General features: G+C 41.0%; 1 protein-coding gene across 2 annotated transcripts in view; it reads left to right on the forward strand.

Moving 5' to 3' along the window:
* Positions 1–12,248, forward strand: part of slc35f1 (solute carrier family 35 member F1) — a 20,080-nt gene continuing 7,832 nt past the window's right edge. Inside the window, exons 1-7 of one of the 2 annotated variants that reach the window (XM_082504770.1) lie at positions 1–257; positions 2,046–2,221; positions 5,079–5,206; positions 6,960–7,119; positions 7,362–7,518; positions 8,654–8,706; positions 10,346–10,500. In XM_082504770.1, the coding sequence (XP_082360896.1) occupies positions 169–257; positions 2,046–2,221; positions 5,079–5,206; positions 6,960–7,119; positions 7,362–7,518; positions 8,654–8,706; positions 10,346–10,500 (918 nt within the window). In that variant the 5' untranslated portion in view covers positions 1–168. Of the gene's footprint in view, positions 258–1,048; positions 1,172–2,045; positions 2,222–5,078; positions 5,207–6,959; positions 7,120–7,361; positions 7,519–8,653; positions 8,707–10,345; positions 10,501–12,248 lie in introns of those variants that run through there. The other variant, XM_082504769.1, reaches the window with a different exon arrangement.

Raw genomic sequence — 12,248 nt, forward strand, 5'->3', positions numbered from 1 at the left:
GAAACAGCGTCGTTGCTTTTGTATCACCTGCGAAGTGCATTGCAACCTGTGCACTGCTGCCCGCGGGACGGAGACCAGTAGCTCCGCAGCTTCTCTGCCGACGCCCCTCCTTCTCCTCCGGTACTCCTCCGAGCACAATGCGCTGATATCCGCACGCTCGGTAAAAGAATGATTTCTTTTGTGTCGACAGTACAGGGTGTTCCCAGAGATACGGGCACCGCAAGCCTTTACCAGCGGATCAGAAAGGTCTTGACGAGGTAAGATGATCGTGATGGCGCTGAACAATTTACATTCACTCTGCGCTCCAAACACAGGCTCTCCATCACACCCGTCAGATTCTGCTGCATACTGAGCAACAGATGTCATCGTAGCATCGTGCAAAGAGCTGTGTGTGTGGAGGGTAAAGCATTCGAGAAGGAGCGTTAATACATTTATAATACATTTCGTTTTATGTTGGTGTCCAGGGCTAGACAAGTTGTGTTGGGTCGGTGTCTGCTGCCGTGCTGCGTTTATCTTTCCGCTAAATTGCTGCTGTCCAGTCCCCGTGTCTGCTAAAGCCTCCGTCACCTCTACTCATTGGCCTCACTCACTGCATCCTTCAAACTCCCTTTGTATTTGCCTACTACATGCCTACCAATACCAATATGTAGGACTGCTCGCTTCCATTTTCGAAACATCTCCAAAATTATAAATATCCCTGTTCACAGTGACGCTGAAAAACTAGTAGATGGATTTATTATTTTTAGGCATGATTACTGTAATTCGTTATTATTAGAATGTCCTAAAAAACTCCCTGGAAAGCCTTCAGTTAATCCAAAATGCTGCAGCGAGAGTACTGACAGGGACTAGAAAGAGAAAGCATATTTCTCCTATATTGGTGTCGTCTATTAGCTTAAACTAGCTCGAATTTATATGTGCAACACATCAACGTTTCAGCTGTGAAAACAACGTGACAAAGTGAAAGAGTCACTTGTAGTAACCTACAGAAAGGCTTAAGTTGATCCTTCTTTTGCAAGATGCGGAAAGTAATCGAATGGGTTCAATAGGTTCTTCCTTTTCTCATGTCCCACATCTCCACCAAGTTTAATCAACATCCTCTTGGTAATTATTGCACAAATAGTTATTTCTGTCTTGGTGGAGGAGGACCATTTCAGTTTTACATAGCTTTATGGTAAGTTCAATTCTAATTCTATTCTATTCTACTTCTAATTTTTAGCTGCCTTCCTTGTACTGTTTTGATTCATTCTCTGTCATTCCAACAGTGGACAACCTTATCAGACACAAACAGTAAGATATCAAGTGATGATCATTTTTGGTTTCCATGGCCGAGCAGCTACATTTAAGCATTACATCACTAAGTACAATATAAAGCATTGGATGCAGTGGTTGGTGTAAACTGGGTATTATGGTCTGGGGTTGTTTTTACAAGCTCCAGTGAAAGGAATTCTTGTTTGTTTCAAACAAACTATTTTGTCTGTTTTTGTCTATTTGTTTCTACCTCCCCACCTGTTGTATTTTTTTTTTATTGTTTTGGTGTCTTGCCTGTCTTGCCTTAGACATCATTGTACTATTCCACATATAATGTAATGTCTGAAATAAAACAAAAACAAACAAACAAATAAACAGATAAAAGATTCACATGAACAAGAGGAGCCTATAGAGATTCTGTATAGCTGTTGTTGCAAAGGCAAAATGTGTTCGGCACCACCGTGCACTCAGATCACAATACTGACTGCAGGACAGGTTTTCTTTTTAAAAAAAGTTCACATACTTGTGAAGGCGGACAAGCGTATACTTTTGACAAAATATTGTGGGTCACTGTGTGCTTCTTGGTACATTCAAGTACTCCTGGTGGCCAAAAACGGTTATTGCATTAGTAAGTATGATTTCAGGTATTTAATTTTATAAGTCATCTCTTATGACAGAGAATGATGTAACAAGCAGAGAACGTTAGAGTATATTATTGCCTTATGATTATAATAATCCTTGCCATTCATGCTCAGTCATAAAACTGACTTTTTGTCCGTGTGTGCTGTCCTCCACAGGGACCTGCTGGTGACCTTGGCCCTGGGTCAGGTCCTGTCCTTGTTAATTTGCGCTTTAGGTCTGACAAGCAAATACCTGGCGAATGACTTTCACGCTAACACTCCAGTGTTTCAGAGCTTCCTCAACTATATCCTGCTGTTTCTGGTGTACACTACCACGTTGGCAGTCAAGCAAGGTAAAGCCACAAGCTAAGATGTGTGAGTGCATAAATCAATATCAATATTCTATCTTGCTATCTAATTATAATAAGAATGATAATAATGAAGATGAGGCAACTGTCTATGTCAATGAATACCAGGGTCTATACAGTCTTTTTTGTGTTGACTTTTAATTCATGTTCAGTTTGAGTACCATCAGGCCTGTTTTATGTTTTGTTTTTATGTTAATATTGTCACAGCCTGCGGAGACAGACTGTGTGGAGTGTGTGAGGAGGACCCAGGTGGAGACACAGATGAGGAACCAAAACTAAACTTGAACAAAAAGCAAGCTTTTATTTTGGGGCTGAAACTCACAAACATAAGACAAGGCAAAATGAGAGAAAACCGAAATTTACACTGGGCAAATTTTAACTATGACTTTAAACTATGATTCTCACTATGATTTTTAACAAGATAACTATGAAAACTGTGAGATGATGTGGGTAGCACAGACACAAGACACTGAAGTCAAGAAGACAGAGGGCTTAAATACACAAACGAGGAGATCAATGGAAGTGGAGACACATGAGGAAACAGCTGACTAGAATGAACCTAATGACACCATGGAACACAAGACCCCTTCAAAATACAACAGGAACTATAAATAGGACGCAGACGTGACATGAGCTTGACAACATGAACCACGCAGACATGAGACATGACAGACAGACACACTAACCAATATGGGAGACTTAAACACAGGGGTGGGACATAAGGGGAACGTGATAAGCCATGAACTTACACTGTAACCTAGGCATGACTGAATTTAACCAGATAAGCTGAAATGAAACTAGATTCGCAAATAAATACCAAAATGAAGAGCAGGGATCCAAGCACAGAACCTTGAGGCACATCTTGGTTAACTGGAGTAGACGTGTAACAGACTGGGTGGCTGTAGCTCAGGCGGTAGAGCAGGTCATCTGCTAATTGGTTGTTCAAACCCTCCAGTCTGAATCCTAAATATCCTTGGGCAAGATACTAACCCCAAGTTGCACTCCGATGCATCCACTGGAGTATGAATGTGTGCCAATGTTAGTTAGAAAGCACTTGTATAAAGTGCTTTCTAACTAACTGTCTGTGCAGTCAGCAAATATGCACTTTCATATTTGCTGACTGCAGGTTTCTCCAACTGTATATAGAGTAGAAAAGTGCTTTATGTCCATTTACTGTTCACAAACTATTGTGTGTTGGAGAGATAGGACTGAAAGCAAGAGAGTAAAGCACCGGTTAGTTAGATGAGAAACCGGTGTTGAAGGCTAGAGAAAGGTCCAGGAGGATGAGGATGCTGAGTTAGAGGTTAGTGGTCAGAGTCCACTCCAATAAGAGTGGACATTAGTTATTTTGATGAGAGCCACTCATTTAGCTTGGGAGTCACTTCACCGAGCGCTTCGATTACCACTGGGATCACTGTTACCTTCACCCTCCACATCTTCTTGAGCTCTTCGCTGAGCCCTTGTTACTTCTCAAGCTTCTCATGTTCCTTCATGCCTTCCTTCTGTATTGCTACATCTATCACTAAGGCCGTCTTCTTCTGCTTGTCCAACACTATGTCGGGTTGGTTAGCCACCACCATTTTGTCCGTCTGTATCTGGAAGCCCCTCGGTCATTCTCCACCACCCTTGGGGGAGTTTGCCATTTTGACCTCGGAACTTCCACGCCATATTCGGCACAGATGTTTCTGTATACTATGCCGGCCACTTGGTTATGGTGTTCCATGTATGCCCTGTCTGCTAGCATCTTGCACCCTGCTGTTATGTGCTGGATTGTCTCGGGGACATCTTTACACAGTCTGCGCCTCGGGTCTTGCCTGGTGTGATAGACCCCAGCCTCTATGGATCTTGTGCTCAGAGCTTCTGACTACCTTCCCCTCTTTTTGTTATCATCTGACTACACTTCTCCAGTCTGAACTACATTCCGATGTCATTGCTGTATATCCTGGTGGTGTGGATCAGTGAATCGATGTCTTGTTCACTCTTGGCATACAGCTTAATGTCATCCATGTAGAGGAGGTGACTGACAACTGCTCCATTCCATAGTCGGTATCCATAGCCAGTGTTGTTAATGAACTCACTGAGGGGGTTCAGGCCTATGCAGAACAGCAGTGGGGACAGAGCATCTTCTTGGTACATCCTGCACTTGATGGCGACTTGTGCTATGACTTTGAAGTTGGCCTCTAGTGTTGTCTGCCACGTCCCCATTGAGTCCCTGATGAAGACTCTTAGGGTCCTGTTGATCTTTCACATTGATGTGAAAGACTCACTGTCACTTGTTGCAAACTTCTGTGTTGCAAGATCCTAACTTTATTTGATAATGACAAAGTTGTGGAAATGACTTTCATATTTGATCTTATGGTATAAACTACTTGCACAATTTTCACGAAATATAAACAGAAAATAATATTTTTGGCTGACTGACTAAATAGGACATTTGTAACTTTGTGTGTGTGTGTGTGTGTACACAATGTTTACATATATTTGTGGGGACCAAAAATTTGAATATTACTAAACTTGTGGGGACCAGTAGCCCTTATGGGGACAAAATGCCTGTCCCCAAGAGTTTGAAGTCTTTTTGACACTCAAAATGTGGTTTTAGTATCAGGGTTACAATACGTTTATGGTTAGGTTTAGGCTAAGCAGTTAGGGTTATCCTTCATTTGTGATGGTTAGGGTAAGATGCTAGGGAAAGCATTAGATGTCCCCACTAAGATATGAAAACACGATTTTGTGTGTGAGTGTGTGTGTGCACATGTGCTGTAATGGAGTGAATTCTTGTCCCTATGTTTGGAATACTGTTGTGAGATTCTTTCCTTTTGTCCCTTTCTATGTTTCTCACCAGGGGAAGGGAACTTGCTGGCCATTCTAATGCAGCGCTGGTGGAAATACATGATTCTGGGTGTCATAGACATTGAGGCCAACTATTTGGTCCTTAGGGCTTACCAGTACACTACACTGTCCAGTGTACAGGTTGGTATGTGTGAGTGCTTCTGTGCGTGTTTGCAGACATTACATCAAAGCCAGCTGTCCTCATAGTACCCATAGAGTTTTTGTGAAGTCTGACAAAATAATGTTGATGTTTATGGTACAAAGCTTGTTTGAGGTTTTTTGTTTGTTTTTTTAAATAAAAAAGCCCTTGAGTTCCATTATGGAAAATCAGTGAAGAATCAGGATACCTTGACTTCTGCTTCGCCAGTGTGGCATGGTGGTGCCATGCTAGGTGTTGCTGCATCAGAGCAAGCAGGTCCTTGGTTGGATATGTGGGATTTGCAGTTCAGAATTTAGTTACTCTGGCTTCCTCCCACATTTCAAAGAAATGCATGTCTTTGAATTTCAAAGACATGCATTTCTTTGAAATGTAATAAGTGAATTTAAATTAGCACAGGGTGCAAGGTATGTAAAGTGCTTAAAGTGTATAGAATAAAGTAGGGCTGGGTGATGAGAGGAAAATCTAATATCAAGATATTTTTTGGCCCTCTCATGATACATGATATATATTGCGATATGTTTACGCGACTCAGGAGGGGAAAGTGGTGCTCTACCTGCACTGTGTATAGTGCGAGTGGAGCACTGCCGACTTCAGTTGAATTCAATTTTATTTATACAGCACCAAATCACAACAACAGTTGCTTCAAGGTGCTTTATATTGTAAGGTAGATCCTACAATAATGCATACAGGGAAAAACCCAACAATCATATGACCTCCTATGAGCAAGCACTTTGGCGACAGTGAGAGGGAAAAACTCCCTTTTAACAGGAAGACACCTCCAGCAGAACCAGGCTCAGGGAGGGGCGGCCATCTGCCGAGACTGGTTCTGGAGAGGGAAAGAAGACAAGAAAAATCATATGCTGCGGAAGAGAGCCAGAGATAATAAAAGTATGATTCAATGATGGGTGATGTGAAGGAGATGTGAAGGAGAGTCCGTAGTTGGATACAGGAGGAACAATGCGGCTTTCATCCTGGTCGTGGAACACTGGACAAGCTGCTTTGTGGACTTGTGGAAGGCATTAGACTATGTCCCTGGTAGTGTCCTGTGGGAGGTGCTTCAGGAGTATGGGGTGTCATAAATGGAAACTTTAACGGCCTTTGAGCCTGTTACCAGCTTAGGTGGGTTGCCGAACTGGCGGTGAGGTGACAGTGAAGTTGGCCATAAATAGCCTCCATTGATTGTCCAGATCTAACTCTAGGTGCGCTGTCCAGTTGAGAGAATGGTAGGCCCGCCCCAAGGTGGTTACAGGAGGCAGGGATCCACACCAGCTACACCCACCTGCTCAAATGGACACTTCTCTGCTTAGGCTGCTGCTCCCACGACCCAGATCCGGATAAGCGGAAGAAGATGGATGGATGAATAATTATTCCTGCAGTCTTACTATTTATATTATATTCCTGCAGTTTGTGTGGGTCACCCACAATTTCATTGTACATCTACAATGACAATAAAGGGCTATTCTGTTCTATTCTATTTGATTATTAATCTTTGGGTCTCTTAAACATTAAATTGGTATCCTCTGACAGTGATGCGGATCTAATCTGCATTGACAGACCACTAGGAACTCTACTGAAATCACTTATTGCATTGTTTAGAATACACAGTAATGGAGCCACTAGTCAACAGTAACAAAAAGATAAGTCTGATTAGAATGAAACAACACTTCCGGTGTGAACGAAAAAGAAATCATCAACCTGTTTATTTTTTTCTCTGTGCACGATTCTTTCTCTCAGCTCTTAGACTGTTTTGTCATCCCAGTGGTATTGCTGCTGTCCTGGTTCTTTCTCCTAGTGAGATACAAGACTGTCCATTTTGTCGGGACAGGTCTATGTTTGCTTGGCATTGGCTGCATTGTAGGAGCTGACATTCTTCTTGGTGGACAGCAAGGCTTTGGCAAGTACCAAGTACACACTGTCAAGTACACATAAATACTTAAAAGATGACACTCAACAAATTTACATTTGATTGCAAGCAGCTCATCAAGGCACAGATCCACTGGTAATTTGATATGATAAAGAATGCATTATTGTGGCCCACTAAGGGTGCATGCATGTGTGGGTGCTGTGAGTTTGTTGGGGTCTCTTGGTCATTTGTGAGTGTTGATTCCTCCTCTCTTTCTTCCTGAATCTTTCCAGGAGAGCAGAAGCTGTTTGGGAATCTGCTAGTTCTGGGAGGAGCTATGCTGTACGGAATATCCAATGTATGCGAAGAGTTTATTGTAAAGAACTTGAGTCGTGTTGAATTCCTGGGCATGTTGGGACTATTTGGATCCTTCTTCAGCGGCATTCAGCTGTGAGTTTGTGTGGAGGAGAAACATGCTTCATAAATGCAAGTGGTCAAAATTTAATAAGTAACAAGCTAGGTATATTTAGCACAGTTTTGATGTAGTTTTCTTTAATTTCTAAATTTAAATTTAAATTTAATCAAATTTTAGACATATTGTACTTTTAACTGAACTATGTGTATTTTACAGCATTTGTTATTAGCCTTTAAGAGAATACATTTTACCTTTAAAAAATTAAGTATTAATGCATAATGATAACACAGGTACATTACAGGTACAAATGGTGAGAGGATGTAAGAACAACACTTTCTGAATGTAACTTATAGGTAGGCTCAGGTATTTTAGACAAATTTTCACCAGGAAATGAAATCTAAAACTTTGAGGCACATGGACTAGTTCTTATATAGAACTTCTTTTACTCCACCTGAGCACTCAAGCCAGTTTATACAACTTAACTTATTCACCCATTCACACAAGCACTTTTTTAATGTGTTTTCTAAGTAAGTGCTTTCTATCTAACATTCATACTCCAGTATATGCATTGGAGAGAGCAACTTGGGGTTAGCATCTTCCCAAGTATATATGGCATGCACAATAGAGCAGCCAGGAATCAAACCACCAAACCTTCCAGTTGGTATGCAGATTACCTGCTCTCCCTCCTGAGCTACAACCACCCCATTTATCTGCAATTTGAACCTTTACACAAAAAGCGAAACACCACTGAAAGTGTCTTGATGCATGCTCAATCATCCAGGTAAGGAAATCCCAAAAGGTTCATTCTGTTCATTTGAACATAGTGTTTTCAGTGGGAGAAACGTTTTGTCACTCATCCAAGTGACTTCTTCAGTCTCTGCTGACTGCAGGTTTCTCCAACTGTATAATGAGTACATTTGTATAATGACTGAAACTAGCACCACTGGCAAACAATGGGCCATGAGGTCAGTTTCTTGATCATTAATATGCAAATTGTTATGTTACGTCCAGATGAACAGAATCAACTTTTTTGGGACCACTGAAAGTGGTTTTGGCCATACTAAACTAGAATAAACATTCTTTGTCCACTGTGCACCAAGACCCTAAAGGAACTCTGGTTCTGTAAAAATAAGCCAGTGCTATTAAATCTCTGTGTATGCTTTGTTGCAGGGCTATCATGGAACACAAAGAGCTTCTAAGAGTATCCTGGAACTGGCAGATAGGTGACTCTGAACACACACACACACACACACACACACACACACACGCACACAACTGTGTGTGTGTGTGTGTGTGTGTGTGTGTGTGTTACTTGACCCTCGGATACAGGTGGAACAATGCAGTTTTCGTCCTGGTCATGGAACACTGGACCAGCTCTTTATCCTCTTGAGGATACTCGAGGGTGCATGGGAGTTTGCCCAACCAGTCTACATGTGTTTTGTGGACTTGGAGAAGGCATTCGACCATGTACCTCGGGATGTCCTGCGGGGAGTGCTCCGGGAGTATGGGGTGTCTGGCCCATTGCTACGGGCCATTCAGTCCTTATACGACCGCTTTCGAAGAGCTTGGTCCGCATAGCCAGCAATAAGTCGGACTTGTTCCTGGTGGGTGATGGGCTCCGCCAGGGCTGCCCTTTGTCACCGATTCTGTTCACTATTTTTATGGACAGAATTTCTAGGCGTAGCCAAGTGGTGGAAGGCTTTCACTTTCTCAGGATCTCATCTCTGCTTTTTGCAGATGATGTGGCTTTTTGCAGAGATGCTGACCTACAGCATCTCTGTATTGACCTAGAGGTCAATGAAAATGCAGTTAATGCATTTACTCACACTTCCAAGCACATGGGTCCTCGTATTGAAGTATGTAATGAAGCTCATCACTTAGGAAAACATGGGAAACCATCACTCAAGGATAAAAAGTCAAAGCATTTGTTTCTCAAACTTTATCAGACTTTCTCAAGCTTTCTCACAAATAAGACTTCAAAGATTTGCACGCTCTTCAGCTCCCTTCTGTAAGTGACAGAGTCAGAGATGGAACCAGTGTGCTTTATCAAGGGATGGGCTTCTGAGAAGAAATTTTCAAGCTACATGCTTGCATTATAAGGTAGCCCTCTCTAGTGGCTGCTGCCAGTCACACAAGATGGCATTTTGATGGTAGGTACATCAGCCATAAAAGAGGAGGCAAAACACCCTGAAACCTCTCATTCTCAGATCTGCTCACATGGATCTTGGTCAAAGTGGCAGGAATCACATTCAAGTTAGTTCAATTCAACTGTATATGTGTATAGAGACTATTTACAAAAGTCCCTTAAGGCACTTCATTTTAAGATAAAGACCACATAGTATTGGAATCAGACAACCCCCTATGAGCAAGCACTTAGAGACTCTGTGAAGAAAAAACTCCCTTGTAATAGAAAGAAACCTCTAGTAGAATCAGGCTAGAATTTAAATATAGATCACATTGAGGCACCTGTTGTTGTGATTTGGTTCAATATAAATACAACTGAACTAAAATGAAAAATATTGGAGAAGTACCCTGTTCACTTACAAAAAGACACAAAATGTGTTAGGAAATCCCATAAAAGTTTTTTGCCTTGGTTTGTCTGGAGAAAAGGGCTTGTGACTATGCCTCAGTATGTAAAAAATGTTGGTACACAAATGTGTTTTTCTGCATCTCTACAGTGTAGGTTGGGAATGAAGAGTTAGCAATAACTCATAGCATGATCCATAAGATCACAATAACCACTTTTATGGTAAATGGTACATAGACTGGTTCTTATATAGAGTTTCTCTACTGTATTTGAGCACTTTATAATGAAATAAAAGTAAATCCTATTAAAAACGATACCTCTTTGTGTGTTCACAGGTCTTCTTTATGTTGGTTTCAGTGCCTTCATGTTTGGCCTTTACAGCTTCATGCCTGTTGTGATGAAGAGGACTAGTGCCACCTCAGTCAATCTGTCTCTGCTCACAGCTGACCTTTACAGTCTCTTCTGTGGCCTCTTTCTCTTTCACTACAAGGTAATCAACTGCCAGGAATCATTTATGTGATGATGTGCAGTTTAAAAGATATATATATAAGAGTAAAGCACTATTTAGTTTGACTAGACTAATTGATTTAGTTGATTAAAACTAAAATAACTGAACTGCATTGTGGTATAAATGATGTACACTGTTGTGACTTATGAAAATGCTAATGATACTTGTGGCACTTAGAAACATTTTTTTGCTCATAAAAAGTGATATAAAGTTAAGAATGGATGAGGTGAACACAAAAAGGCAAGAGCTATGCTGGCAGGCAGGTGGCACAGGTCTGATGGTGGAGGGTGAGTGGGTTTGGTGACATGGGCAGCAGGACATTCACACAGGCTCCAGAAGTAATACAAGGAAAACGGAGTTTATCTTTACTGTATTCGGTGATGCTATAATGAGAAATGTATCTTCAAAGCTGAGAACTTGAGATGTGTTGTAAAAATTTGTCAAAGCATATTTTAAAATGCTACCTAAGAGTTTAAACTGAGCAGATTTTCTGGAAACTGTTTTCTTACAACCTTAGAAAAAAAAAAATAATAATTTTTATAGTAAATTTTTATCGGAAGTCTCGTAACTGACGGTCTTTATGCCACATTTATTTACGTTGTAGCTTAGTTGTAGCATATAAGAAACTATCAATAGCTTAGTTGCCATTAACCATGTCCACTAGAAGGGAAAACAGGTAATCCCAAAACTGGGAGCTGAAATGCTTAAATACTGCCTTTAGAGAGTTTATTTGTCAGATGATTGTTTTAGCACAGTATAGGGGGTAAAATAAGTATTGAACGCTTCATCTATGTTCTTAGTAAATATATTTTTAATGGTGCTATTGACATGAAATATCACTAGATGTCGGTAACAACCCATACAATCCACACATGAAAAGAAGTCAAGACATTGTATATGACCTCAAAAACGCCATCCCAACACCGAAGTTTGGAGGTGGGAACCTCATGATGTGGGGCTGTTTTTCAGCATAGAGCACTGGTATGCTTCATGTAATTGAAGAAAACATGTATTGAGACGATCATGATAAAAAGCTGCTGCCATCTACCAGGATGATGATGATAAAATGAAGGTGGATGTATAAGCAAGAGAATGATCGCAAATACACAAAGTGTGGAGCATGAAATTGTCTAAAATGTCTTGGTATGCTGAACTATTAAGAGTTCCTGGGAACTAAGGGGCTAAGCTCACTTCCTGAAAAACACCCCCACACCATATTTCAATTCAATTCAATCTTATTTATATAGCACCAAATCACAACAGCAGTTGCCTTGAGGTGCTTAATATTTTAAAGTAAAGACCCTACAATAATGTAGAGAAAATCCCAACAATCAGATGACCTCCTATGAGCAAGCACTTTGGTGGCAGTGGAAAGAAAAGCTTTTAACCTCCAGAAAGAAACTTCCACCAGAAGCAAGCTTAGGAAGGTCATCTGCTGCAACTTATAGAGGTGAGAAAGACGGGACAAAAAAATGCTGTGGAAGGGAGAAAGAGATGAATAATAATGCTTAATTAAATGCAGAGTGGTGTATAAACACATAGTGAGTGACAAGGGTTGAGAGAAGGAGAAATACTGGGCCTATGGCGCAATCACTAAGGGAGGATTCAGGGATACCTGGTCCAGCCCTAACTATAAGCTTTGTCAAAAAGGAAAGTCTTTAGCCTAATCTTAAGTTAGAGATAGTGTCTGTCTTCCAAATCCAAGCTGGGAGGTAGTTTCATAGAAGAGG

This window comes from Aulonocara stuartgranti (genome assembly GCF_965226115.1).
Source record: "Aulonocara stuartgranti genome assembly, chromosome: 15".
Lineage (NCBI taxonomy): Eukaryota > Metazoa > Chordata > Actinopteri > Cichliformes > Cichlidae > Aulonocara > Aulonocara stuartgranti.